The following is a 27860-nucleotide window of genomic DNA, read 5'->3' as shown; positions in this document are numbered from 1 at the left end:
TTGATTTTTTTTGAGTGTTAATATTCCTTTTAAAAAAATCTAGCTTGACAGAGTAAACATGTATAAAAAGATATAAAAATAATTATAATAAAAATTATAGCAAAAACTTTATCTATTAGTCCGTTAACGCTAGTCTGGAGGGAAATTAATCCGGGAAATAATCGTGACTTTGTAAACAGAGCATAGTTATTATGGGACGAATCGCAAACTTCCAATAGTACCAACAGCAAGTAAATTCTTATTGGCCTGGAAAGTGTTTCGTGACCTTCATTCGACGGTCACAGCAAAAAAACCACGGTATTTGGTTACTTAATAAACTTACATACACTTTGCCTCAATTTTCTACATTTATATTCTTCTTGGCTGTGTTCGATGCTGAAGGATTCCCGATCATTACCAAACACCTTTTTATTATGTTTGAATAATTGCGCTGTGGTTGATTACTTCACATGACAAGTCTTCATTCAACCGACGGATTTCGACTGCTGATTCATCACGACAATATAAGCTGGAAACATGGTCCTAAGTGCTTCCCGAAGCTGGTGTACGTCTTTGGAAATGGAGCTTAACGACAGTTTTATTGTAAATAATACAGTGCGTATTTAAGATGGAAAACTGACCATCTGTATTCAGTTTAATCGAATGAAGTTCTACAACCACCACGAATTTGATCTCTGTAGCAAAATAAATGTTTTATTAAGGGTTTTGCATTGGTTCAGTGTCCTTCAGGTAATATATGGTTTCAATCACTGAAGCATGAATACAAACGAGCTTGGATCGGCGAATTTTGACGTGACAACGTCTAATAAATCGATGAACGCCGGCTGCACGCACGAAAAAGTGTCCCGTTACGCACATTGTTCCGTTACGCTGTGTTCCGTTACGCTCATTGTACGCTTGCGCCGCATCTATCTCTCTTCCACTCGACTGTGAAGTGAAAAGTTAATGTGGTTTTCATTGCTTATTACAACAACAATTTCGGCAATAAAGGTTAATTATTTTTAAAAATCTGATTACTAGTATAATTTCAAGTATTTATTCTTTTATTATTAAAATGAAAATGATTAAATTTTATTCATAAAGCATGCAATCATTTCGTCAATGTTTTGTTATGACGTCACGTTAAACTATCGTCCGTAAACCGACTTTACAGACAACTAATTTCCCCCCCACCCCCCCCCCCCCCCCCCGCTCTCTAGACATAACGAATATGAGAACTCCCACAGCGACCAAAGAGACGCGAGTTCCTCGCAGCCAATGAACGACCAGGGAACCTGCCACGCCACTCCGCATCTGTGCCGCTGATGGAGGAAGGGGGGGTTAGAGGACGCCGCGGTAGAAAGTTAGTACATTCAGTGCGGCGAGCGAGAGCGGCCAGTCACGACACGACAGACGCCCGGTGACGTCACTGGTGGTGATACTGCCAGGTAATTCCCGCTAATGACACCCTTTCCCCCCCACCCCCTCCTCCTTGGAGCAGTCCGCCAGCGTTGCCACGTCTACTCGCCTCACAGGGCAAACCCCTGAGCTCCAACGACTGCATATTGAAAAGTAAATTATTGTGATTCGCCGAAACGCTGAGGTGCTTGACTTGTGGGATCCAGCCACGTCGAGGGCGAAAGAGCTTAACGACGTTTCGGCGAACACTGCAGTTGCCATCTTCAGGCCACGAGATGCCCGCGACCATAAAGCTTCACTGACGCGAGTGCGTCCTACAAGCAAGGATGCCAGTTCGCAAAGACGAGCGTCACGAGAATATGGGGATAACCAGAACATAGCCGCGATCATTTCAGTTCAGTTGCGCATACCTATGTAACGTGTGCAGGGGGAGAGTTTGCGCGTTCGCTAGTGGGAATGGTCTTTGAAAAATATTCTACGTCACGACGAGTAGTCTAATTGACGCACTTCTCAAGCGTTCGATTCAGATCGGTTATTCTAATAAGAAAATATTATGTAATAGATCAATTTGGAATACTGGAGGCCATACTGGATGTTATGTACATCAATTTTAAAACGTTTCCAGAAATTTTCTAGAACTTTCCAGCACATTGTAGAAGAAATAGGTACTTCGGAATCTACGTAAGTACCTGCGTCTGTAGGCTGTGCCGAAAGGGATTTTTTTTAAAATTATAGTCAATGAAGAAATCAATTCGCGGATGTTTCCGGTGATAGATGTCTGTAGCAATCAATATGTCCGGAGATTCACGTATAGTTTTGGACGATAGTGACAGCTCGGTAGTTGTGGACGACAGCGACAGAGCGACAGTTGTGGACGACAGCGACAGAGCGACAGTTGTGGGCGACAGTGACAGAGCGACAGTTGTGGACGACAGTGACAGAGCGACAGTTGTGGACGACAGCGACAGAGCGACAGTTGTGGACGACAGTGACAGAGCGACAGTTGTGGACGACAGTGACAGAGCGACAGTTGTGGACGACAGTGACAGAGCGACAGTTGTGGACGACAGCGACAGAGCGACAGTTGTGGACGACAGTGACAGAGCGACAGTTGTGGACGACAGTGACAGAGCGACAGTTGTGGACGACAGCGACAGAGCGACAGTTGTGGACGACAGTGACAGAGCGACAGTTGTGGACGACAGCGACAGAGCGACAGTTGTGGACGACAGTGACAGAGCGACAGTTGTGGACGACAGCGACAGAGCGACAGTTGTGGACGACAGTGACAGTGCGACAGTTCTGGACGACAGTGATAGAGCGACAATTGTGGACGACAGTGACAGAGCGACAGTTGTGGACGACAGTGACAGAGCGACAGTTGTGGACGACAGAGACAGAGCGACAGTTGTGGACGACAGTGACAGAGCGACAGTTGTGGACGACAGTGACAGAGCGACAGTTGTGGACGACAGCGACAGAGCGACAGTTGTGGACGACAGTGACAGAGCGACAGTTGTGGACGACAGCGACAGAGCGACAGTTGTGGACGACAGCGACAGAGCGACAGTTGTGGACGACAGCGACAGAGCGACAGTTGTGGACGACAGCGACAGAGCGACAGTTGTGGACGACAGTGACAGATCGACAGTTGTGGACGACAGCGACAGAGCGACAGTTGTGGACCAGTGAGGCCTACTCCCGGGGCTGAGCCACAGGCGCTAGCTCTACCGGCTGAGGAGGCTTCACACTGGGGGGAGGGGGGGAGACGACATTGAGTCCACTTTAGTAGAATATGTCACGATACTGCTACAAGAAGAAGTAAACCTGGTTTTACCAGGGTTAACTTGGCATTGGAGGGTAAAGTCCGAATGATAACTAAAATAAATTCGAATCTGGCGATTATCAGTGACATACAGGTCTACCCAAAGCTTGCTGGGTAGTGCTAGTTGTTGCCTCATTATTTAGATGTGAGCGGCAAACTTAAGATGGCGGAAAAATGAATATAAAGGTGAAATAAAAGTTCCTTGAGTGCTTTCAAAAAAACTTTACTGGGCGTATTATGTCTAAAAAGTAGTCTGAAATCGCGTTTGAACTTTTCACTTTCCTAATACTGTAGTTAAAAAAAAAAAATACGGAAACAGAACTACGAATCTGCCCTCAGCGCATTCTTAATTGTTTAATTTTTAAAACAGACACCAATAGGATGTCTTGAGCTGTCTGTATGAGTGCTCTGGTAGGCGGGGCATTTAAACAATACTGCAAGAAATATAGAGTACCTTACCGTTCTAACATCTCAGCTTAAAGCAACAGCAGTATCTGGCTTGAGTGCACAGGGGACATACCTGCAGGACAGTCGGGCGACTTAGCTTCTCTCCTCGGCCCACAGATGGCAGTCCGCTGCACTCACCTCAGCCATGTGTGCTGTTGGCAGACCTGCTCCCACGCCCTGCTGAGCTGGCGGCCGTGTAGAGGACTCTACATGGAACAGGGAGCCAGTTTTAGTAACAGCTCTACGCTCAAACCAAACTTTGAAAGAAAAAAACATAAACTTTTCAAGCTATTCTACGTTACTTAAATTTAAGACTTGAAGCATTTTATTCTATTTTTTTTTGCAACCTTATAAAACTCTTAAAATTTATGTTACTTATAAATGCGAAAAACAGTTTTTTTTAATTAATTTTCCATGACGTGTTGCACGTGATAAAATATCGGCTAAGCATCGAAGACATGGCTCGGTGAAAGTGACAGCGACTTGCTGTCGGCAAAGAATCTCTTTCAGTGACAGGCAAGCTGGTGAAACGTGTGTTAGTAGACCTTCAGGTACTGTAATGATGTACTAGATAGTTAATATTAGCGGAATAAAACAAATTTCAGGGCTGCTAGTCTACATGCTAACGAAAAAAAAAATTAATATCCTTGGTTTCCACATAGAGAGATTTTACACATATTTTGACTACAGATTGAATACCTGCATATAGGGATATAGTTAATGTTATTATCTTTGAAAGATTTGTGCTATGGGAGTGCATGACTCGAAATAAGCTTTTGGACATACGCCATTGCTAAGCACATTGGAGTCGCACCTGTGTTTTCGTACTATGTGCGTCTCTGCCTGAGGACGGGAGCAGATAGCAGTTCCCGAAACGTCGCTTGTTTCTGTTTTGGAAAACTATTGTGTTTGTTTCGTCTTTTAGTTTTGTTGTGTTTTTGTCTCGGTTCAACTGTTGTGCTGATTTTTTTTGGGGGTTCAACTCATCATTTGTGTTTTTTTTTTTTTCGTTCTCTTAGTGCATTTTCCTTTATTTTTTCTTTGTTTCTTGACAATATTCCTGTTGTGGAATATTATTTGTTGTACCTAGCCTATATATCCTGTTGACAACAGCAATTTTTGCTTAATTTGTGTTTTTTATCTATTGTTTTTTTTTTTTTTTTTTAGTTTTCTTCTACAGACATACATGTGCTTAGCAATGGCGTATGTCCAAAAGCTTACATCAAGTCATATAGTTAGGGACCGGAAAAATTCGCGGGTCCAATGACCTGTAGGATGAACTCCATAGTTCTACGTACACTCGGTCAAATGCCATCCACTCATTGGCTGCTGTCTTGTGAGACGTTCCAACGTAGCAGCCTGTGATTCGATAAAGCTTTGGTCGGGTGTTTCTCATTGGCCCAGAGTCATCCAGGTGAGTTGTGCACCAATAGCAGAGGCAGCACTGAGGTACAACGATTTGTATTTTAGCCTATCGCGAAATGAATTCGCAAATTTTTCCGGTCTCTACATATAGTAAGAGACCCGTAAAATTCGCGGGTTCATTTCGTGTTTTATTTTAAAATTCAAATAATTATACCTTAGTGCTACTTCTGTCATTGGTTCACTGTTATTCTGGAGGACTGAGGGCCAATTAGAGACCCTCACTCATAGAAGTGTCGAATCACAGGTTACCCAGTCGTGACGACTCACAAGTCAGCAGCCAATGAACAGTTGGCATTTGCCCGAGTGTATAGAGGATATTGGAGTCCATCCTAGAGCTCATTGAAACCGCGGATTTTTCCAGTCCTTGTTTAACGTGTTGGTAGAGTGCAGCGGAGGCTACCGCGGGAGCCGGTCGGCCCAAGAAGGCTGTCACTCGACCGGGAGCTCCTCACGAGCAAGCACGGCGCTGGTCCGCGGAGATACGTCCTCTTGTCGACGGCGGATATTTACGGTGTTTGCGCAGCCGGCCCGGCTCATTGTTCCGTCGCGCGGGCAGGGAAATACGGCCTGGCCCGCGGGCGGCGGCAAGATAATTAGTTGTCGTCGTGAGCCGTCGCGGCTTCGGGCCTAACTGGGCGCCGGCTACCGGCGAGCTACGCCCTCCGCGCCCCTGCCCCCCCCCCCCCTCACCCGTGATGGATGGTAATCGAATTCCCGAACCCCCCCACCTTAAACTCTCTCTCTCTCTCTCTCTCTCTCTCTCTCTCTCTCTCTCTCTCTCTCTCTCGACGCACGGTCCAGTTTGGGTTTCGACGTCCGGAGCTCCGGAGGGCAACACCCCCACCACCTACACCCCCCTCCTTGACCCTCACCAATCACGCGGGGAGGACCACCCCTCTAACGAACGTCAGGGCGAGCGGCGTTGTCAAATTAAATCAACACCAAGAGGGGGGGAGGAAGGGGGAATGGGGAAGATACACAGGCAAATAAACTACAGCGTTAGTTGTTTCGACGAGACCTAACCTCTCTCTCTCCCCTCCCCACCCCACCAAACCAATCCTCGAACTCCGCCAATAATTTCATCCCTCTCGCATTCCCGTGATCAACAACACCCTCCCCTCCCCACCCTTATCTACCCCCCCACCCGGCTGGCTGTTCGGTATTTTTGCCTCGTCCGCAGTTTTCACCTACTACTACCACCCCCACTCCCTTCTTCCAGCCCGTGGGCGGGGTGCTGCTCCTACAGGGGTGCCGGTTCTGTATCGCAGATGTTCGTTTCGCGCTAGTTGTTTGCAGAGGCGTAGAGAGAGAGAGAGAGAGAGTGAGATAGCCGTGACGTGATTAGCGAATATAAAAGCAGGAGCGAAGTTAGTTTGCAGACTCATTACCGTGGCGCGGACCTGCAGAATGAGAATCGCCGTCAGGAGCGTGTTGATTGGGGCGGGGCCCGGGGGGGGGGGGAGGGCAAGGGGGGGGGGGGTAGACGCGTGTGCTAGATTGAGCAGACGAAATAACCCCCGACCCGCTCCCAAAAGAGCTCGTGGTAACTATCTCGCACACCCCAAGCTTTGATCATCATGTTTACGTGAGTTCCATGAACAAATAATTCACTTTGAAGACGAGACAAGATTTATTTATTTATTTATCCCCCCCCCCCCTCCCCCAAACGTGTAACGAATCCAGGCCTTTGCAGTTACGTCAATAGTTAACGCACTTTCATTAATTGCGAAAAGTTTTTCTTTTTTTTTTTTCAATTCTATTTTCACCCTACGAATATGTAGATACATGTATGTAAATGTTTTTTGTTCAGCGGTAATAAAATTACGAAGTAGCTTAAATTCAAACTGATCTCAGTAAAAAAAATTATACTCAGCACAGTGCAAAAAGTAAAACACTTAATCAATTTTGTTCACGATGTCCACAATTAATAATTTTAAGAAATGTACTTAAGAAAATATTTGTTAGCTTTAACTTCACGACGATACCTTGAAATATTTCTATATTTTATACACCTCAATTTAAAGAACTAAAAGTAACAGAAAATCTTCGTGGATTTAACTTAGAAATTGGCTGAAATTATAAACTTTTTATCTTCTTGCTGTTTGTTTAATTGGCGTTGTGATTTAAAACATTTTCATGGACGTACGCCATTGCTGGTTTCCACCGTACGTCAAAGAGAAACCACAAGAATGAACAAGAAAAATGAATACACAAACACACAGAAAGCAAGCCAAAATCAGACAAAATCGAAAAATGAGCATTATTAAAATTATTGGCTATGTATAGGCAAGTTGAGTCTAGCCTGAAGTGAAATGAATCTTCGAAATATTCGAGGCTCTATGCACAAGGACAGGATAAATTCGCGGTTTCAATGAGCTCTAGGATAGACTCAAAAATCCTTTACATACTCGGGCAAATACCCAACTGCTCATTGGTTAGTGACTTGTGAAACCTGTTAACTGGGATGATTGTGATTCTATACTTTCCGTGGTGAAGGTTTCCCATTGGCTCAGAATCCTTCATATTAATAATTGTCAAATAACTGAAGCGGCATGAAGCCAAACGTTTTTTTTTTTTGGATTCTAACCTATCGCAAAATGAAGCCACGAATTTTTTCGGTCTCTGTCTATGCATGAAAAGGTCTACATAATAATACATAATATTGTACATATTATGCGAAAACAGGTATATCGTTTTATTATATTCCAAATATATTAATTGTACGTAAATAATTACAATAAAAATACGCCGTAACGAAATGAGCAGTAAGAAACATTATTGACCCATGCTTGTTAGTTTTGAATACCTTATAATTAAGTTAAATCATTTAAACGCATTCCGGCCTTCGTATACTTGCCCTAACTCTTTTTGTTTGCTAAGGAAAAACGCCCTTACGACTGAACTCAGTCCTACTGTCTCACGCGCAAAATTACTCCAATTAAGCATATGACCGGTGTTCATTACGTTCGCATAGACGATAGGGACTGCAATGCTTTACCACAATCAGGTGTATTGCAGTGCACGTAATATACGATGAAACTGTTTTTATACGAATCAGTTTAAAATTTGATTTTTTTTCCTTGCAGTCGGGCCATACATTCTCTGAAATAACAACACACATGATCAGGGAAATACGTTTTACGCGAAATGATTTTGATATTATTCTGAGGATTATACTACTTTAGCATCGTCTGTGTTTCGTTGTGCTCAGGGGCAGGTATTTTCCGCGGGAAAGGTCTGAGCGTCCACTAGATTGCAATATGTTACGCCGGCACAAGCTGTTTCTTCCTTCTACGACAGTGAGCCAACAACGATATCCAGGTAGGAGAGATATAAGCGCATCAGGCAGTGCCAATAAACAAGCATAAAAATGTTCTCGCTAAGAAAGCAAACCAACGGGAAAGCAATCATGGGTTGAGCGCACCTACTATGATTTTCAGTTCTTCACCGTGGCCAGACTACTCAGAGCAATTTCCGTGTCTGTATTTGTCGCCCCCACCGCCGCTAGCTCGGACCAGGGGACAGTGGCGCGCGCAGATAGTTGCCCGAGGAGGGCAGTGGCGCGCGCACAGTGTCACAGACGAGGCAAGGGACGCAGGCTCGCCGGGGGAGGATGTTTACGGCGAGCGCCAGGCTCGGAGTGAGGATCCGTGTTCTATTCAAATGAGTGGAGGTCGCGCCGATGTAGCGCGCCCGCCAGTCCGCTCCGGGGGAAGTCTTCATCAACCACGCCTTGTATCCCACCCAGCTCCCTGGACCACCCGAGCATGCCCGGGGGCAGGTTATCGCTCTGTGGACTGCAATCCTGTACGCCCTGCGCTAGAGGTTGTTTCCTTGTGATTGGCGGCCGTCTGCGAGATAACACATGCCTTATCCAGCCAGGACATTCGGGAGCTGTTGCTTTCCGCATCTGAATGGGTTCGTTTCGTGTGACATTTGACATGAAACAAAAAATCAATTAATTAATTACGAAGCAAGACTATGTGTTTTAACACACTAGTGATACAGAAATACTGGATGTCCATAAAAGAATTTCCCAATTTCAAAGGTATATTGTAAAAGATTAAATTAAACTATTTACAAGAATTTTAAAAAAAAACTAACTTAATGGTAAAGTATATGATATGCATAACATATCTTGGAGTATTTAAAAAAAAATTATATCACCATACAAAATTTATCTAAGGAATAGCTATGCTATTGCAGTAAATTATTTTATAAAACTTAGAAATGCTATAGAAAAAAACTTATAAATAGCCTAATGTGTTTGTTTTGAAATTGCAGCAGGTCATAAGACGTGTATAAATATATTTATAACTTAGGTGACACAAAAAAGTTTTCAATGTTATAAAGATTAGTTAATTAACAATTATTATTTTCATACTTTAAAACCCAAGATAAACACAATGGCACTAAAGTAGTAAACACGCTCTGGAACCAGTTTTAAAATTCAAGTAACAGACTTTCATTAGTCGTCGCTGTCAACATAAAATCAATGGTGACATAAAGGGTAAAAAAAAAAAAAAAAAACACTTCCAGTCACGTCGGATCTTTTGTTTAACTGTACTGTGCTACTAAAGATCAAAATAATTAAAAAGTGAGTAGAATTAATAAATCACTAAATAAAATACGGTATAAAATGGCAGAATCATCAATCATAATATATAGGGACTGGAAAAATTAGCGGTTTGAATGGCTCCTAGGATGGACTCCACGATCCTCTATGTACGCGGGAATATAACACCAGCTCATTGGCTACTGACTCGTGACACCTGCTAACTGGGATGCTTATGATTCGATACTTCTTCCGTTGAGGGTCATTCATTGGCTCACAGTCCTTCAGCCAAACTGTGTTCCAATCACTGAAGCGGCAATAAGTTACACGCACTTGGATTCTAGCCTATCGCGAAATGAACCCACGAATTTTTCCTGTCTCTAATAATATATTAAATGCTAATGAAAATTTAAATTATATTCATAGAAATAGATGACTGGAAAACAAAACAGTATATGTGTATGTGTATGTGAAAGCACGTGTGTGTGTGCGCAGGAGCTTCGGCGCCAAGTGCAGCAAGTGCTGCCGCGGCATCTCGGCCAGCGACTGGGTGCGCAAGGCACGCGAGCACGTGTACCACCTGGCGTGCTTCGCCTGCGACTCGTGCAAGAGGCAGCTGAGCACGGGCGAGGAGTTCGCCCTGCACGAGGACCGCGTGCTCTGCAAGACGCACTACCTCGAGACCCTGGACGGCGGCAGCACGTCCTCTGACGGTGAGCACCACAACCACTTCGCCCGCCTGTCGCTGACGTTATCTTACTCGTGTATCATCTGACGGTGATCACAACAAGCACTTCGCCCGCCTGCCACTGATGTTATCTTACTCATGTATCATCTGACGGTGAGCACCACAAGCACTTCGCCCGCCTGCCACTGACGTTATCTTACTCATGTATCATCTGACGGTGAGCACCACAAGCACTTCACCCGCCTGCCACTGACGTTATCTTACTCATGTATCATCTGACGGTGAGCACCACAAGCACTTCGCCCGCCTGCCACTGACGTTATCTTACTCATGTATCATCTGACGGTGAGCACCACAAGCACTTCGCCCGCCTGCCACTGACGTTATCTTACTCGTGTATCATCTGACGGTGAGCACCACAAGCACTTCGCCCGCCTGCCGCTGACGTTATCTTACTCATGTATCATCTGACGGTGAGCACCACAAGCACTTCACCCGCCTGCCACTGACGTTATCTTACTCGTGTATCATCTGACGGTGAGCACCACAAGCACTTCGCCCGCCTGCCGCTGACGTTATCTTACTCATGTATCATCTGACGGTGAGCACCACAAGCACTTCACCCGCCTGCCACTGACGTTATCTTACTCGTGTATCATCTGACGGTGAGCACCACAAGCACTTCGCCCGCCTGCCGCTGACGTTATCTTACTCATGTATCATCTGACGGTGAGCACCACAAGCACTTCACCCGCCTGCCACTGACGTTATCTTACTCATGTATCATCTGACGGTGAGCACCACAAGCACTTCGCCCGCCTGCCACTGACGTTATCTTACTCATGTATCATCTGACGGTGAGCACCACAAGCACTTCGCCCGCCTGCCACTGACGTTATCTTACTCATGTATCATCTGACGGTGAGCACCACAAGCACTTCGCCCGCCTGCCACTGACGTTATCTTACTCATGTATCATCTGACGGTGAGCACCACAAGCACTTCACCCGCCTGCCACTGACGTTATCTTACTCATGTATCATCTGACGGTGAGCACCACAAGCACTTCGCCCGCCTGCCACTGACGTTATCTTACTCATGTATCATCTGACGGTGAGCACCACAAGCACTTCGCCCGCCTGCCACTGACGTTATCTTACTCATGTATCATCTGACGGTGAGCACCACAAGCACTTCGCCCGCCTGCCGCTGACGTTATCTTACTCATGTATCATCTGACGGTGAGCACCACAAGCACTTCGCCCGCCTGCCACTGACGTTATCTTACTCATGTATCATCTGACGGTGAGCACCACAAACACTTCGCCCGCCTCTGTCACTTACTTTATCTTATGTATCCTCTGATGATGACTAGATCAAATTTTTCAACCGCCTCAGTAACTAACCTTTTCTTACTTATGTATCCCAACAGTGGGCCTCACAAATGCTTCGTCCGTGTCAGTCACTTTAAACTTGTCAGTCGTATGTATATGTTATTTTGAGCCTCCCGATGACATTTTTGTCTTAATAACATAATAGCGATCATGATCATCACCATCAACCAATCCATGAACGGTATCTATTTAATTTATGCCTCCAAATAACGGCATTCAAGATTCCATGACATTATAACCGGTGGGGGTGAGTCTTGTTGAGTACATCAATGAGGCAGCGCCTGTCACCCTTTTTTTTTTTTTTTTTTTTTTTTGCTAAAAATGAGTTTGTTGGAATGAAATAAATGACTAAATATTTTATAATTTTTTTAAATTTTCCGATTATTTCAAATGATAATTAATGAGTTTTTTTACATATGGCAAACGTAATGTTATAATTCAAAATGGCGAAATTTTCTAGAAAACAAAAGTGTATATGTGGCAACATAATTAAAAATGTCGTGAAGTTATAGAAAACAAGATTACGGATACAATAATGGTAGTCAGTCACTGGGCAGAGGAGAGAGGGAGTGGTATGTCCATGTATGCCTTGACGAAAGTGGTGAGGGTCAGAGTGCTGGTAGTCACCATGAAGGAATGAATTTAAAAACAAATTTCTCCATGCCATGATCGAATCCAGTACTCGTAACTCGATGGGATTCAAATTATATTTTATTTAATATTATCAAATTCCTAAAGAGTTAACTGTTGACGTGACTGCATTTACATATACACTATGTACTTTATTTTAACTTTAATGAGAACTGAAACTAAGTCATGTGCCCCACCAAAATAAATAATAATTTGGAAGCTGTATTCCAGATTGTGACAAAAGAGATTTAAAAAAAAAACATTACGGTGTCAGTTTCGTTTGTAAGCAACACGTTTTCAGTAGCATGTTGCTGGTTTGCGGTTTTCCGGGTCATATGATATATTCAGTAATAAAGTTTCAAAGCAAAACTGTATGTATAACATTTTGCAGTGTTGACTGTTGCCAAATAATAACCCGTATTCACGGGTCCCATTCCATACGGTTCGGTTAATACGGGATGTCCTTAAACGAATATCCCAGGTTCAATGGTATATTATAACAGTTTAATTTTGACTACTTACAACACATTATACATCAAATTGAAAGTCAACTAACCTAGTTTTTTTTGTAAATGTTCAATTTGTGCACATTTAGTTATACGGCACAAATCCAACATAAATACCAATTCTTCCCACACTTTGGTTAACACGTCCGGATAAATGTCAGCAATAGCCTCTTCAGTTCTGTGTCTCAACTCTAGCAAATTATTAAGTAGCGGCGGAACGTAGAAACATTATTTTATAAAACACCAAAGGAAAAAAAAACGTATGGCGTTACGTCAGGTGAATGTGGAAGCCAGCGAAAAAAAAAAAAAAAAAAAAACCTCTGTCGTCTCGACCATTGCGACCAATCCAGCGGTCAGGGACTTCGACGTTCTACCACTCTCGTGCAAAGAGACTCCAATGAGTAGAGACCGGAAAAATTCGCGAATTCATTTCACGCGACAGGCTAAAATCGTTATACCTCAGTGCTGCCTCTGCTAATGGTTCACAACTCACCTGGATGACTCTGGGTCAGTGAGAAACACCCAAACCAAAGCTTTATCGAATCAACAGGCTGCTACGTTGGGACACCTTCACAAGACAGCAGCCAATGAGTGGGTGACATTTGACCGAGTGTACGTAGAACTGCGGAGTTCATCCTGCAGATCATTGAACCCGCGAATTTTTCCGGTCCCTACCAATGAGGAGGGACTCCAACCTGTTGCCAAGTAAAGTTTAGAGTTTCATCCTCCACTGGTTGGAGACAGCGTCAAAGCAGTAGTGTTCGCGCATGCGCTTGTCTAGAACCTTTGAATATATATACTGTATAGAAGTCGCGAGTGGATAGGATTTACTCTACGTTTTTCAGAAGCGTATGATGAGCAGCTTGGGAACTTCACCGCTGCAGTGCGCTGCCGTAACGCTCTGTATAGTCTTAGTTGTTATTTACACGTTAGAGAGCAGCACTGTCGCCCGCTGTCATTCCCTGCACCTACCCCACCTATCATTCACTGCAGCTCATTGTCGTTCAACGGGAGGGGGAAGGGGTGTTTGAAGATTTCGACACTTGTCCGCTAGGGACCGCCACGAGTCGATGCCCCTAGAGATGGTGGCGATTGCGGCGGTGAATTAACCAACTACCTCAAAACCGTATTAGAAATTTTAACCTGGGCTGGCGACTTCTATACAGTATATATATTCAAAGCTAGAACTGTCTGAGCTGCTCTTTGACCGTGACCTTGAAGCGACACAGCCCCGAGGGAGCCCGAGGAACGCCGACACAACACGACGGGCAGTGAGCCAGGCCCGTCAGCGCCGCGCCGGCTGTCGATGGTTTGTTATCGTAGCCCCTCCCCCCCTCCCACGCCTCGCCACGTCACTCCCTGACCCGCGCAGCTCTTAATCGCGTCGCCGACATGAATAATTCATGGCATTCCTGTCGCCGGTGGGGGGGCGCCGCAGGTGCGATGACTCCGGCAACACCGGGAATGTCTTTGTTGTCGCGGGTTCGGATCCGACCTCGCTCCGTGCCTGACCGTGCCTGTCCGCGCCTGCCTGCGTGCAGTACCGGGGCGGACTTCACGGACACACTACCTGCTGGAGCTGCTACCACGGTGCAACTCCCGGACTTTGCCTTTTCTCGGTCCAGAGATACGACCACGTACCTTCTCGCGGAAAGATTTCCAGAGCAGTTTTGTGTTCCAAACTTCGTAGCATCGTCTGTGCCTCGTGGTTGGCTGGGTTTATTACAGGCAACGTGTCTGCTGTCGGCACCACCAATCACAGCCAGCCAGTGTCCTGAATTGTCACGGGCAATGTCTAATCTCGCAGCCGGCCATCCAATTGCAAGGGAACAATCTCTAGCGCGGGATTTCTTTTTCGCTAAAAATACATGCTCCTGGAAAATTTCACGGTTTCATTTTGCGACAAGATAGAATCCAAACGCGTTTAACTTTTTGATTGCTTTTTTTTTTATTGGAGGACGGTTGATTAGAAGGATTCTGAGCTAACGATAAAACCCACAACGAAATAAGTCTCGAATCACAAGCAGTTAAGTTAACAGGTGTCACGAGTCAGTAGCCAATGATCAGGTGTAATTTTTTCCGAATACATGGAGGATCATGGAGTCTATCCTAGCGGTCATTGAAACCGCGAATTTTTCCAGTACCTATCCATAGACTTAAAAACAATCGTGACCTGAAAATTTTGTTTATACATCACAGTTTTGTAGACACGATAACGGCCGCAATTTTGCACAAATCACTTCCAAACTCTCACATAAAATACGGGGAGTTCGGGGACGGGCAAAATCAGACAGAATATGGAATAGTTATTTTTTAATTGCTAAAGCTCAATTAATAAGAAAAATATCACATCCGTATGATGTTATATCTCGTTCGGTGAAATACCAAAACTTTTGTCAAAAGGAGTGGAAAAACCATGGGTTGGCGGACAAAGCAATTTATAACTCCCTTAGCATGAACGTCATCAAAACCATTCAAACTGCTTGAAAATTTTATGAGTATTATCTAAAACTTTTAATCTCGAACAATCATTGATAACAGAAACTATTATTGCAAGTGGTTAAAAAAAAGTGTTAGAAACAAAAAATAAATAAATAATAATTTCTGGAATATGTACACTATCAAATCTGTTTTAATTTTCTGTTAAATTTCAAAATATTTTCTAATAATTTTGCCTTAAATAATTTTTGATACAACCAACCATTACTGCAAAAGGATGGGGGAAAAACATAAGTTGAAGGAGAAAATAAAATTCACAACTCACTTATTAGGTACACATCAAATCTGTTAAAACTTATTGTAAACCTTATAAATATCTTCTTAAACTTTTATATGAAACAATTTATGATAAGACAAACCATTACTGAAAGGGATTGAAAAAACAGTGGTTCAAATAAAGATTAATAATATCTGTACCATGTACACTATTGAATTCGTTCGTAATTATTTTCAACGTACTTTATATTATCTAAAACTTTGTCTAAAATAATTTTTGATACGACCGTTACTGCAAAGGGGTAGAAATAATGTTTTAAGGACAAAAAAAATCACAACTCCTTTAGTATGAATACTATCAAAACCGTTATAAATTATTGTTAAAATTTTAAACATACAAGTTGTCATGAGACTATCTATTAATGTCTGGGGTTAAAAAAAATAGGGATTAAATCTTTAAAAAATTCTAACATTCCTTCCTATCAAATTCGTTCAAACTTATTGTAAACCTTTTAAACATTATTTTCAAACTTGATCAAAAACATTTATACGACCATTTATTAGTTAAAAGAATTAAATATAGTGTTTTAAGGTAAACCAGCTATAATTACATTAGTAGTCATAATAGTTTGAAATTCGTTCTATAATTCAATAGCGGATTCAATGAATTAGAAACATTCGTGCATTTTCGCTGCATTGTTTAGTCGATAACTTTGAAATATTTGTGGAACATATAAGATGTTATATACATTTAGTTTTCAATATTTTACAGAAGTTTATATAAAAATTTCCTGAACATTCCAGAAGAAATAGGCGCATGTAGGCTGTGCCGAAAGGGATGTTTTTCTTATGGTCTCCGCGTTATTTTACTCCAGGTGGCAGGCTTCATGCTTGCCGTGTAACGCCCGAATACTACAGAGTAGAGACCGGAAAAATTCGCGAATTCATTTCGCGATAGAATAAAAAACAAATCGTAATACCTCAGTGCTGCCTCTGCTTTTGGTTCACAACTCACCTGGATGACTCTGGGCCAATGAGAAACACCCAACCAAAGCTTTATCGAATCACAGGCTACTACGCTGGAACGTCTCACAAGACAGCAGCCAATGAGTGGGTGGTATTTGACCGAGTGTACGTAGAACTATGGAGTTCATCCTACAGGTCATTGAACCCGCGAAATTTTCCTGAAATTTTCCTGTCCCTACACGTAACTATTCTTGGACCAATGTCCACGTACAGATGTCAGCTCTACGAGCAGGATAGTGCAACTGAGAGTAAGACGGAGCAGTGATTGGCAGGAACTGGACCACAGGAGCAGCCAATGTAAACCACTGACCACCAACGTCCGTCACGTTTGCTGCTGTTCCAAACGCCACCATTTTTTTTTCTCGGACGTACCATTGTTGGTTACACTGTATGACGAACACAGTATGGCTGACAACTACGAGATAGTTACAATAATAACAGCGAAGAAATGCAAAAAAAAAAAAAAACCCTTGGTCAACACAAAAAAGACATTCAAAGAATGAATCCAAAATCCATGTTTGATCTGCTTTGTTGTGTAACCTCGATATATTAGTCTCGCCACTGTAATACTCTGGCTCTTTCGATAAATAAAGACAGTAAATTGGGTGTGGTATGGTACGGCAAACATATCTTATATTAACTACTTTAGTGTTTACCAACCAGTACCTATAACGTATTTTCATTTGCTTTTTTTTTTTTCGCGGAAGAATATATTTTATTTTTATTTTTACTTGGCTGAAATTTTCTAATAAGTAGAACTACAACGATGCAGCCGTGAATACGAAGAAGTAAACAAAACAAAAAAAATCTTCAGAAGAGGTTACTTTTCGCCTGCTTCCAGTTTCAAAGGATCTCAGTCGTATTAAAATAAAAACGCCAGCAAGCACCGTGATTGTAATCACGCAGTCTTGTGTCCCTCAGCCTTCAGAGATCTGGGGCTCTCCCCCCCCCCCCCCCCCCCCCACCACCCGCGCTTCCGCAACTACTCTGTGAGCCCTCCCCCCAACCCCTCGCAAACCCCTCGCACCCCCGCTCGTGTCTGACGATAATCTCATTTGTCTCCCTTCTGATGTTTACTGGCTGTGAAATCGGCAGAAAATTGATTTGTTCTCCCTGACTGCCCCCTCCACTGTTCTGTTCGCACAGTTCTGCTTTCCACTCCCCCCCCCCCCCTTCCCTCCTCCCGCACACAAGATCTACAATGCAAATTATATCGACTCCATCCAGAGCGCAGCCTCCAGAATTTCCGGTAATTTGGGATTCCTTTTCCGCCCCCTTCCCGCCCCTTCCCCTCACCCCGCGGAGACAGCCAGCATCAGCATGCGTCCCCTCCGCGCGGCGGGCAGTTCTCTTTGTGGATTACCGAGGCGGGGCGGGGCGGGGCGCCGTAGGGCGCACAATCCGGCAGCGCGGCGCGGGAGTCTCGCCCCTAGCGCCCTCGCCTCGGGGGGGCGCCTGATGAACTATAGTCGGCGCCGCGGCAGTAATGGCGGCCGTCATCCGCGCTCTGAATCACCGCCACTGCGCTGCTGCCACTTCTTCACAACACCTCCCGTCACCTCCCATCATCTCTCAACATCTCTCATCATCTCTCATCATCTCTCAACATCTCTCATCATCTCTCAACATCTTTCATCATCTCTCATCATCTCTCAACATCTCTCATCATCTCTCATCATCTCTCAACATCTCCTATCATCTCTCATCACAGACTCAGCGGAGAGAAGCACTCCACAACAATTTGACACAGCACCAAAAATACAACAGAGGAACATACAACTTATAAAAAAAATTTAGAATATTCACTTTAAAAAAATTAAAAACAAATTCACATGATCCGCATTCAAAACATTATAAATCCGTGTTTATAAAATACGTGTGTTACTTGATAGGTTTCAAACAACTCAGCAGACAATTTTTTTTGTGAAAAGTATAAAATTATTGTGGTACCAATAAAAATATATATATATTTTTTTAGGAAACCTTTCCTTGATTATGAAAATATGCAGTAAGTAACTCGGTTTGTAGATTATTTATTTCACACTTCACTAAACAGAAACACGATTTCAGCTAAAATTAAAACTAATTAGAAAAAAATACAAGAAACGACACTTCACTTGCAACCGTAAATAATTAATGAAAAAAATAATAAAAGACTAAAAATAAAAGAAAAGAAAATTATTTAAGAGTTTCTTCAGTTCTTCCATTCATTCCATTCAGTTCGTACATTGCCCGCCATCGGAAAAAACTACTTTCGACTTCCTTTCGTCTTGCAGAATAAAATTTCGGTAAGTCTTCTGCGAAATAGAACTCTAAGAGCCAGTTGCAAACGGACGTTTCGAAACATAAAAAAAATAAAATTTTAAAATTTTATAACACCGTTTTGTTCCAGGCAAGTCAATGTAGACCAAAATGTCTTAAGGCAATGGCTTCATTTTGCTGCTGTGCGATTAGACTCTTTATAAGCCCAAGGCTTTATACAACTATATCCCGTAAACATGTGTTTTATACACACATTAGTGAAACTACGAAATATATTAATGTACAAGTCCTTTAATTTATTTCTAAAATATTGTATTATCTATAAAATTTTCAACAAAACATTTTCCTACGTCGAAAAAGAATACAATTATCCTCCCGGAACAAAGTCAATAGCTGCAACAGCACTGCAAATGTTATTATAATGTCCGCTAGGAAGCAGCACTGGCAGCACATATTCCCAGGTGACCTTGCAACTGAAGTGTTTTCCTCATTGCATTCCTGTAGCGACTGGAGTAGAGTGGGGTTAAGGGGCCCGCCTCGTCAGGGGTGTATGTGTGTCGGTGAGGCGGGATGATAAGCGCGACGCTCGCTGGTGCTTCTAGCGCGGTGTCTCCTCTGGACTGGCGCGCAGTCTTCTCGTCGTCACAGGACAACTGTGAAATTTGAGCGGTGACCGTAACATTATGTGGCTGAGAAATGAAGATAAAGGGGTAATGCAAGTCCCGTAAGTGCTTTCAAGAATCTGTACCGGTTGTTTTACGCCTAAAAATTACTCTGAAAACATGCGTTTTAGCAATTTTAACTTTTCTAAAACTACAGTTTAAAAACTCAATCTGAAATGAAAAGTACTTTTCGGCCCTCAGCGAACTCTTAAATGCTTTTTTCGTAAGCAGAATGCTCTCGCATAACTTGAGCAGTTTACAAATCGCGTTGTTTTTCCTGAAGCTCTGCGCACCGTGTGTGTGCCCGGGTAGGCGGAGCCCTTAAGGTAGGAAAAGAATCCGTTGGAATGTCTGTAAGGACGTGTGCCAGAAGGATGTGAAGTGTTTAAGGGCGGGAGGAAGAAGGAAGGACGTTACAAACGGTGAAGACAGAGCAGTCGTCCCACAGCCGACAAGTGCCGCGCGCCATAGGGAGGAGTCAACACGGAATGCAATTGTGGGCCCCGGCGAGACAATACATCACTTGTTTTCGTTGTGTGGTCCGTTTCCTGTCGCCCTGACGGGACGCGACTGTACGTCGTCGTCGTCGTCGTTTGAACAGCTGTCGGTGCGCGGGATAGTCGCTGCCGACTCCACCGCAGCCTTCTGGATGTCCAACAAGGCAACTCGCTGCGTGTGGTATGCCGTCTACCTAGTAAACAGCATTGCTTCGTTTATTTAGAAAATAACGATATATGTTCATAGCGGAAACAAACTCTGAATAAGCTCCTTGATCCCAAAAATCGAACAGGGCCCAGCAGTATTTTAGAACGCCGACGTTTACACGTAGTAATATACGTAGAGACCGGAAAAATTCGCGAATTCATTTCGCGATAGGCTAAAATACAAATCGTTATGCCTCAGTGCTGCCTCTGCTGTTGGTTCACAACTCACCTGGATGTCTCTGGGCCAATGAGAAACGCCCGACCAAAGCTATATCGAATCACAGGCAGCTACGCTGGGACGTCTCACAAGACAGCAGCCAATGAGTGGGTGGCATTTGACCGAGTGTACGTAGAACTATGGAGTTCATCCTGCAGGTCATTGAACCCGCGAATTTTTCCTGTCTCTAAATATAAGTAATGATTTTGCTTGAGAATAGAAAAACTGATCATTATATATCTGGGGTTTAATTTATTTTTATACTTCGTTTTTGAGTTTATTTCTTAGTGATTTTGCTATAAAAAAACCAGTCATAAATAGTGTTATTAAGTACATGAAACACAAACCGGAAATAAATATAGACTTCTCGGAAACATAATTCCTGCTGCTTCTGTGTATGAAGCATATGGGGCTGTAATCGGGACGAAAAACATTATTGAAGCCTTCTAACGATAACAATAATCCTTCCAATGTTTTAAATGGTGGGCGGGAGGAACCAGGCCAGGCCACATCTACCTTCCCCTGGTAGATGCGAATTGGCTTGTTTTTGTAAATGGAACATAAATATTCATGTAAAAGTACAGATATTTGTACATTAACATGAATACAACTGTATCACTACAAAATAGTGTTCGCGGTAATAATTTTTCGAATTTTTTACTCGGCCATTTATGCTTTGTGTTGTCCAATAGTTAAAGTTATTTGCAAACCGCATTAACTGCGCCCATTATAAGCATAATGCAACAAAACAAAGTCAAATTGTTGAAAATTCAATTATCTTTTCCAAGGTTTGAAAGAATTATGCTTGATTTAAACATAATTAAGTTATAAAATTATGCGCCATTTCCTTATGATTCAGCATTATCTGAAGAAAAAAAAATGTGCAGAAATAACCAGAGTCATGCGTTGTACAAAGTCACAAAAGCTGCTCAACTAGTACCCAAAGGTATCTTCTGCAAAAAAAAAATACAGTTTGTCCATAAAATAATGTCCCCGATATAAATTTTCATAGTATCAACTGTAAGCGTTGTATATTTTTGGTCCAAGGTCACAATTAGAGAGTAACTCAAACCGTTTTAGATAATCGCATGCGCGAGGAATGCTTTGTTTGTTTTCTCGCTCGCAGCGCCACCTACGACAAAAATGGCGATTCCTGAGCATTAAAGCGTTTAGCGCTCCGCAATTTGCCAAGAGTGAATCGTCAATTTCAGTTCAACGTGCGTTTCGCTCAAAGTTTAATAATTGTCGGACTGGTCGTAGTGGTCTGTTTTTCGCTGGCCTCCACGTTCATCTGACATAACTCCATGATATTTTTTTCTTCCTTTGGGGGTTTATAAAGGATCGTGTCTGCGTTCCGCTGCTACCTAATGATTTTTCCAGAGTTGAGACACAGAGGCTACTGCTTCCATTACTCCGGACTTGTTAACCAAAGTGTGGGAAGAATTGGACTTTAGGTTGGATGGGTTGGATATTGAGCATTTGTAAGAACAAGTAGGTTGGTTCACCTATGAACAGTTGTAAACAGTCTAAATGAAGGCCACTGAAAGTGTAGAGTGTGGATCGTGGAGGAAGGAGGTAGCAAAGTGTGGGAAGAATCGGACTTTAGGTTGGATGGGTTGGATATTGAGCATTTGTAAGAACAAGTAGGTTGGTTCACCTATGAACACTTGTAAACAGTCTAAATGAAGGCCACTGAAAGTGTAGAGTGTGGATCGTGGAGGAAGGAGGTAGCAAAGTGTGGGAAGAATCGGACTTTAGGTTGGATGGGTTGGATATTGAGAATTTGTAAGAACAAGTAGGTTGGTTCGCCCATGGGTGGTTGTAAACACTGCAGGTTTAGAGTGTGGAGCGGGGAGCGTGGAGGATAGAGGATGGAGGCAGCAGGGCCGCGCGCCTAACGGGTCCCCAGTGTGCTTGCAGAAGGCTGCGACGCCGACAGCTACCACAAGAACAAGGCGAAGCGAGTGAGGACCACCTTCACGGAGGAGCAGCTGCAGGTGCTGCAGGCCAACTTCCAGCTGGACTCGAACCCGGACGGCCAGGACCTGGAGCGCATCGCGCAGATCACCGGTCTCAGCAAGCGCGTCACCCAGGTGTGGTTCCAGAACTCTCGCGCGCGCCAGAAGAAGCACCTGCACACCGGCAAGATGAAGACGCAAAGTGAGTGGCTCGCCGGCCCCTCGACCACTACAGCTCTGTGCTGACTGGCGCCTGGTCCACTCGGGGGCAGGGACTGCGGTGGACCACTGCAGCTCTGTGCTGACCGGGGCCTGGCGCCTGGTCCACTCGCGGGCAGTGACTGCGGTGGACCACTGCAGCTCTGTGCTGACCGGGGCATGGCGCCTGGTCCACTCGGGGGCAGGGACTGCGGTGGACCACTGCAGCTCTGTGCTGACCGGGGCCTGGCGCCTGGTCCACTCGCGGGCAGTGACTGCGGTGGACCACTGCAGCTCTGTGCTGACCGGGGCATGGCGCCTGGTCCACTCGGGGGCAGGGACTGCGGTGGACCACTGCAGCTCTGTGCTGACCGGGGCCTGGCGCCTGGTCCACTCGCGGGCAGTGACTGCGGTGGACCACTGCAGCTCTGTGCTGACCGGGGCATGGCGCCTGGTCCACTCGCGGGCAGGGACTGCGGTGGACCACTGCAGCTCTGTGCTGACCGGGGCATGGCGCCTGGTCCACTCGGGGGCAGGGACTGCGGTGGACCACTGCAGCTCTGTGCTGACCGGGGCATGGCGCCTGGTCCACTCGCGGGCAGGGACTGCGGTGGACCACTGCAGCTCTGTGCTGACCGGGGCCTGGCGCCTGGTCCACTCGCGGGCAGTGACTGCGGTGGACCACTGCAGCTCTGTGCTGACCGGGGCATGGCGCCTGGTCCACTCGCGGGCAGTGACTGCGGTGGACCACTGCAGCTCTGTGCTGACCGGGGCCTGGCGCCTGGTCCACTCGGGGGCAGGGACTGCGGTGGACCACTGCAGCTCTGTGCTGACCGGGGCATGGCGCCTGGTCCACTCGGGGGCAGGGACTGCGGTGGACCACTGCAGCTCTGTGCTGACCGGGGCATGGCGCCTGGTCCACTCGGGGGCAGGGACTGCGGTGGACCACTGCAGCTCTGTGCTGACCGGGGCCTGGCGCCTGGTCCACTCGCGGGCAGGGACTGCGGTGGACCACTGCAGCTCTGTGCTGACCGGGGCCTGGCGCCTGGTCCACTCGCGGGCAGTGACTGCGGTGGACCACTGCAGCTCTGTGCTGACCGGGGCATGGCACCTGGTCCACTCGCGGGCAGTGACTGCGGTGGACCACTGCAGCTCTGTGCTGACTGGCGCCTGGTCCACTCGGGGGCAGGGACTGCGGTGGACCACTGCAGCTCTGTATTGACCGGGGCCTGGAGCCTGGTCCACTCGCGGGCAGTGACTGCGGTGGACCACCGCAGCTCTGTGCTGACCGGGGCATGGCGCCTGGTCCACTCGCGGGCAGTGACTGCGGTGGACCACTGCAGCTCTGTGCTGACCGGGGCATGGCGCCTGGTCCACTCGGGGGCAGGGACTGCGGTGGACCACTACAGCTCTGTGCTGACTGGCGCCTGGTCCACTCGGGGGCAGGGACTGCGGTGGACCACTGCAGCTCTGTGCTGACTGGCGCCTGGTCCACTCGGGGGCAGGGACTGCGGTGGACCACTACAGCTCTGTGCTGACTGGCGCCTGGTCCACTCGGGGGCAGGGACTGCGGTGGACCACTACAGCTCTGTATTGACCGGGGCCTGGAGCCTGGTCCACTCGGGGCAGGGATGTGGTCCACAGTGACTGCGGTGGACCACGGATCCCCTAGGTTACCACTACGCCACCTCGCGCTGTAGCATTGTGCCATCTACCTGTTCTAAGGGATGGAAAAACTCACACGCAGTTAGAAAATACGCAGGTTTTAAAGAATAGCAGACAAGACTATGCTGTTCAGAGAAATCATAACCAAGGGAAGATATAAACTTTCTTTTACCGTGACTCTGCTCATGTGTCATTAACTACTCAATTACAGCATATCTATAGCATGCATGGGAACATGTGGACAGCTTAGAGAATCTACCACTAAATAAATAATACTACGCCTCTTCGTCTGCATGCATGTAGAATAAGTGGTTAGCAGACTCTGTTCCGAGAACACGATATTCTCAGAGATTCTACTATTATTTATATTGTTTCGCGAAATTCTTCTTATACTTTTAGGTTGTATCACTTTAAGAAATTCTTATTTTTCACCATATGCCAGAATTTCTAATGGGTTTTTTCTACGGAATAAGACATTTAAACTTTCTGGCAAGAACTTTCATATTAATTAACTTCTTCAGGTCTTCGGATGGTTTCAAATTATAATATCCGGCCACCGCTTGTCTCGGGTAATGGTTCAATGGACTCCGGTAGCTTCAGGGTCCTGGGTTAGATTCCCGGCTAGCCCCAGGGCCGGGTGTCGCGCTTGTCTCTCCGCCTCCGCGCGGCCGGAATGCAGGGTTAACCCACTGCAGTATCATCTCCGCCTCCAGTCACTTGTAGCGCCTCCCGGGGCGACGTTTGGGCATCACAACCAGCTCCCTGCAGCCAGGCTAGACTGCACAGTGGTGTTGGTGCACTGCCGTGCAGACATCGCCTGCTGGTTGGCTGCTGACGTGTCGACCGGGTTGCCCCTGGCTCGATGCTCTCCGGTCGAACGTTTCTCACAAACACAAAGTTCCCCACAGAAACATGAAATGAATAAAAAAATATTCTCAATCTCTAGTAACAGGTGGATACAACTGCGTATTTCCCCTAACAAAAATTTGTCTAATATTGTTAGACTTCGACAGACATTTGTTAAATTTTCGCGCAGGTCCCTTTTATTATTGTCTGTGGTGGGGGCGAGAGATGTTGAATAGGTTAACGAGAGCGCGTTTTCTGTTCATATGTGACAAGAAAATGGATGCGCCCATATAAACATTTTCGTACTGTATTAATACATTAATCATCTCGTACATATCCGGTTCACCTATGGGCGATTCCGATTAAGTTAAATATCTTGTTACATATTAGTATTTGAAACACCTATGTTTCAATAATAAAAAACCTGAAGTAGGTTTTGAGCAATATCTCGAAACGAATCTATTTCGCTCTATGGTTGTGATATCTTTCACATTCCTGTGAAAATCCTCCAAGTGTTCGTGTCGCTTGTTAACCGAGCTTACCGACTGCGACGTGTGCCGCTCTTGCGCGCGGGCGCGCGGGTCCAGACCTGCGGTCCCCAGCCTCCGGCGCGGGCGTCTCGGAAGGGACGCCGGCGTAATTTCCAGCGGGGGACGCCTTTGTGTCGTCCCTCCGCCCGGCCGGGTCGCGTCGCGACGTCAACATCGCAAATTGAGCGGAAACTTCGGGCCAACTTGGAGCATCTCTCTCCCCCCTACCCTACAAGTGGGCGCAACGGACGCAGAGCGCGACTCCTGCGGGCAGCCGTCTTCCTCAGCAAGCGCTGACGTCTACCGGAGGCGGCGCAGTTGCCTCTTGGACCGCTCGCTTCGCCACTGTGGCGTCCCTGAGAGCTCCCGACGACGACAGAGCTCATCTGGTAGCTTCGTTACCGTTCGGCGAACAGCTCACGTCGAACAAACTTGATTTTCAAGCTTGAATTAAAGAATTTTCCAGAGGAATGAATGCCTAAGGGGCCCGCCTCGTCAGGGGTGTGTGTGTGTTAGCTTTGAATATATATACTGTATAGAATTCGCCAGCCCAGGTTAAAATTTCTAATACGGTTTTGAGGTAGTTAGTTAATTCACCGCCGCAATCGCCACCATCTCTAGGGCATCGACTTGTGGTGGTCCCTAGCGGACAAGTGTCGAACTCTTCAAACACCCCTTCCCCATCCTGTTGAACGACGTTTAGCTGCAGTGAATGATGGATGAGGGGTGCAGGGAATGACAGCGGGCGACAGCGCTGCGCTCTAACGTGTAAATAACAACTAAGACGATACAGGGCATTACGGCAGCGCACTGCAGCGGTGAAGTTCCCAAGCTGCTCATCATACGCTTCTGAAAAACGTAGAGTAAATCCTATCCACTCGCGACTTCTATACAGTATATATATATTCAAAGGTGTTAGTGAGGCGGGATGATAAGCGCGACGCTCGCTGGTGCTTCTAGAGCGGTGTCTCCTCTGGACTGGCGCGCAGTCTTCTCGTCGTGCACAGGAAAACTGTGGAATTTGAGCGGTGAACGTTAAATTATATGGCCGATAAATGAAGATAAATGTGTAATGCAAGTCCCTTAAGTGTTTTCAAGAATCTGTACCGGTTGTTTTACGTCTAAAAATTACTCTGAAAACACGCGTTTTAGCCATTTTCACTCTTATAAAAAAACGGTTTAAAAACATAATCAGAAATGAAAAGTACTTTTCGGCCCTCAGCGAACTCTTAAATGCTTTTCGTAAGCAGACCCCACTCGGATATCTCGATAAGTTTTGAAATCGCGTTGTTTTTTCCTGAAGCTCTGCGCACCGCGTGTGTGTGCCAGGGTAGGCGGGGCCCTTATAGAAACATTTCAAAACCCCATTTAATTGCCAAAAAACTCATTTTGTAACATTGTGTATTCCACGAAAATACACAAAGAAATAAGTGAAATATAAAGTACAAAAAATTATATAGGGCAAGTGTACCGAATATGAGACCCCTTTTTAAAAATATTTATATTTTGTTATTAAAACCACTATTGGTAGATTTATTTATCTTATATGATATATTATGTAATGCACTTTTACTTCAAAACAGGATAGAGCACTTGTATTAATACAGAAAATAATTAAACTAAGAAATAAAAAAAATGCGAAATTTTGTGAAAACAAAAATGTGTTCCTAATATGAGACACCCCCTACATTATGTTACAAATTCCATATTTGATATCATTTAGTCACTTTTTGCACTTTTTTTTGTTACACATAGGACACACAAAACATGGATCGGCTCCGCAATCTTCATGAGCGCACCCATAGCACTTGAGGCACTGCCGCCATTTCTCGCCAAGTTTGTCCTCTGAGAAAAGGCAGCCGCATAACAAACACTCTGCATCCATCACTTTCAGGTCCATCACTTTCATTTGAACTGTCATGCAGCGAAATATTTTCGTCACTGGAGTCCTCAGAATCTACAGCGATGAATGATTTGGTAGTAATCCTTAATTTGTCCGTGTTGCGAGATCTGGTTGTGTAGGTCTAGCTTCGTTTCCTTTCTGTTTCCCAAGAACCAATTTCTTACGAGCTTCAGCCTTTTTTTTTTCTTGCGACATTTTCATCCAAGCTTGTTTTGTATGGCGATGATGTGATAACATTAGCACTGCCACATCTACTGGATGTTCCTTTTGAAGGAAAATTTGGTAGTGGTGAAATATCCACAGGTC

General features: G+C 45.2%; 1 protein-coding gene across 1 annotated transcript in view; it reads left to right on the top strand.

Moving 5' to 3' along the window:
* LOC134538580 (LIM/homeobox protein Awh) overlaps nucleotides 1–27860 on the top strand; it is a 63356-nt gene that overhangs the window by 30010 nt on the left and 5486 nt on the right. Inside the window, exons 5-6 of the mRNA XM_063380004.1 lie at nucleotides 10146–10363; nucleotides 22375–22614. Of these exons, the coding sequence (XP_063236074.1) occupies nucleotides 10146–10363; nucleotides 22375–22614 (458 nt within the window). The remainder of the gene's footprint in view (nucleotides 1–10145; nucleotides 10364–22374; nucleotides 22615–27860) is intronic.

The sequence above is a fragment of the Bacillus rossius genome, chromosome 13, assembly GCF_032445375.1.
Source record: "Bacillus rossius redtenbacheri isolate Brsri chromosome 13, Brsri_v3, whole genome shotgun sequence".
NCBI classification, from domain to species: Eukaryota; Metazoa; Arthropoda; class Insecta; order Phasmatodea; family Bacillidae; genus Bacillus; species Bacillus rossius.
Note: the sequence above shows the minus strand (reverse complement) of the source record. Positions and strands in the feature narration are given on the sequence as shown.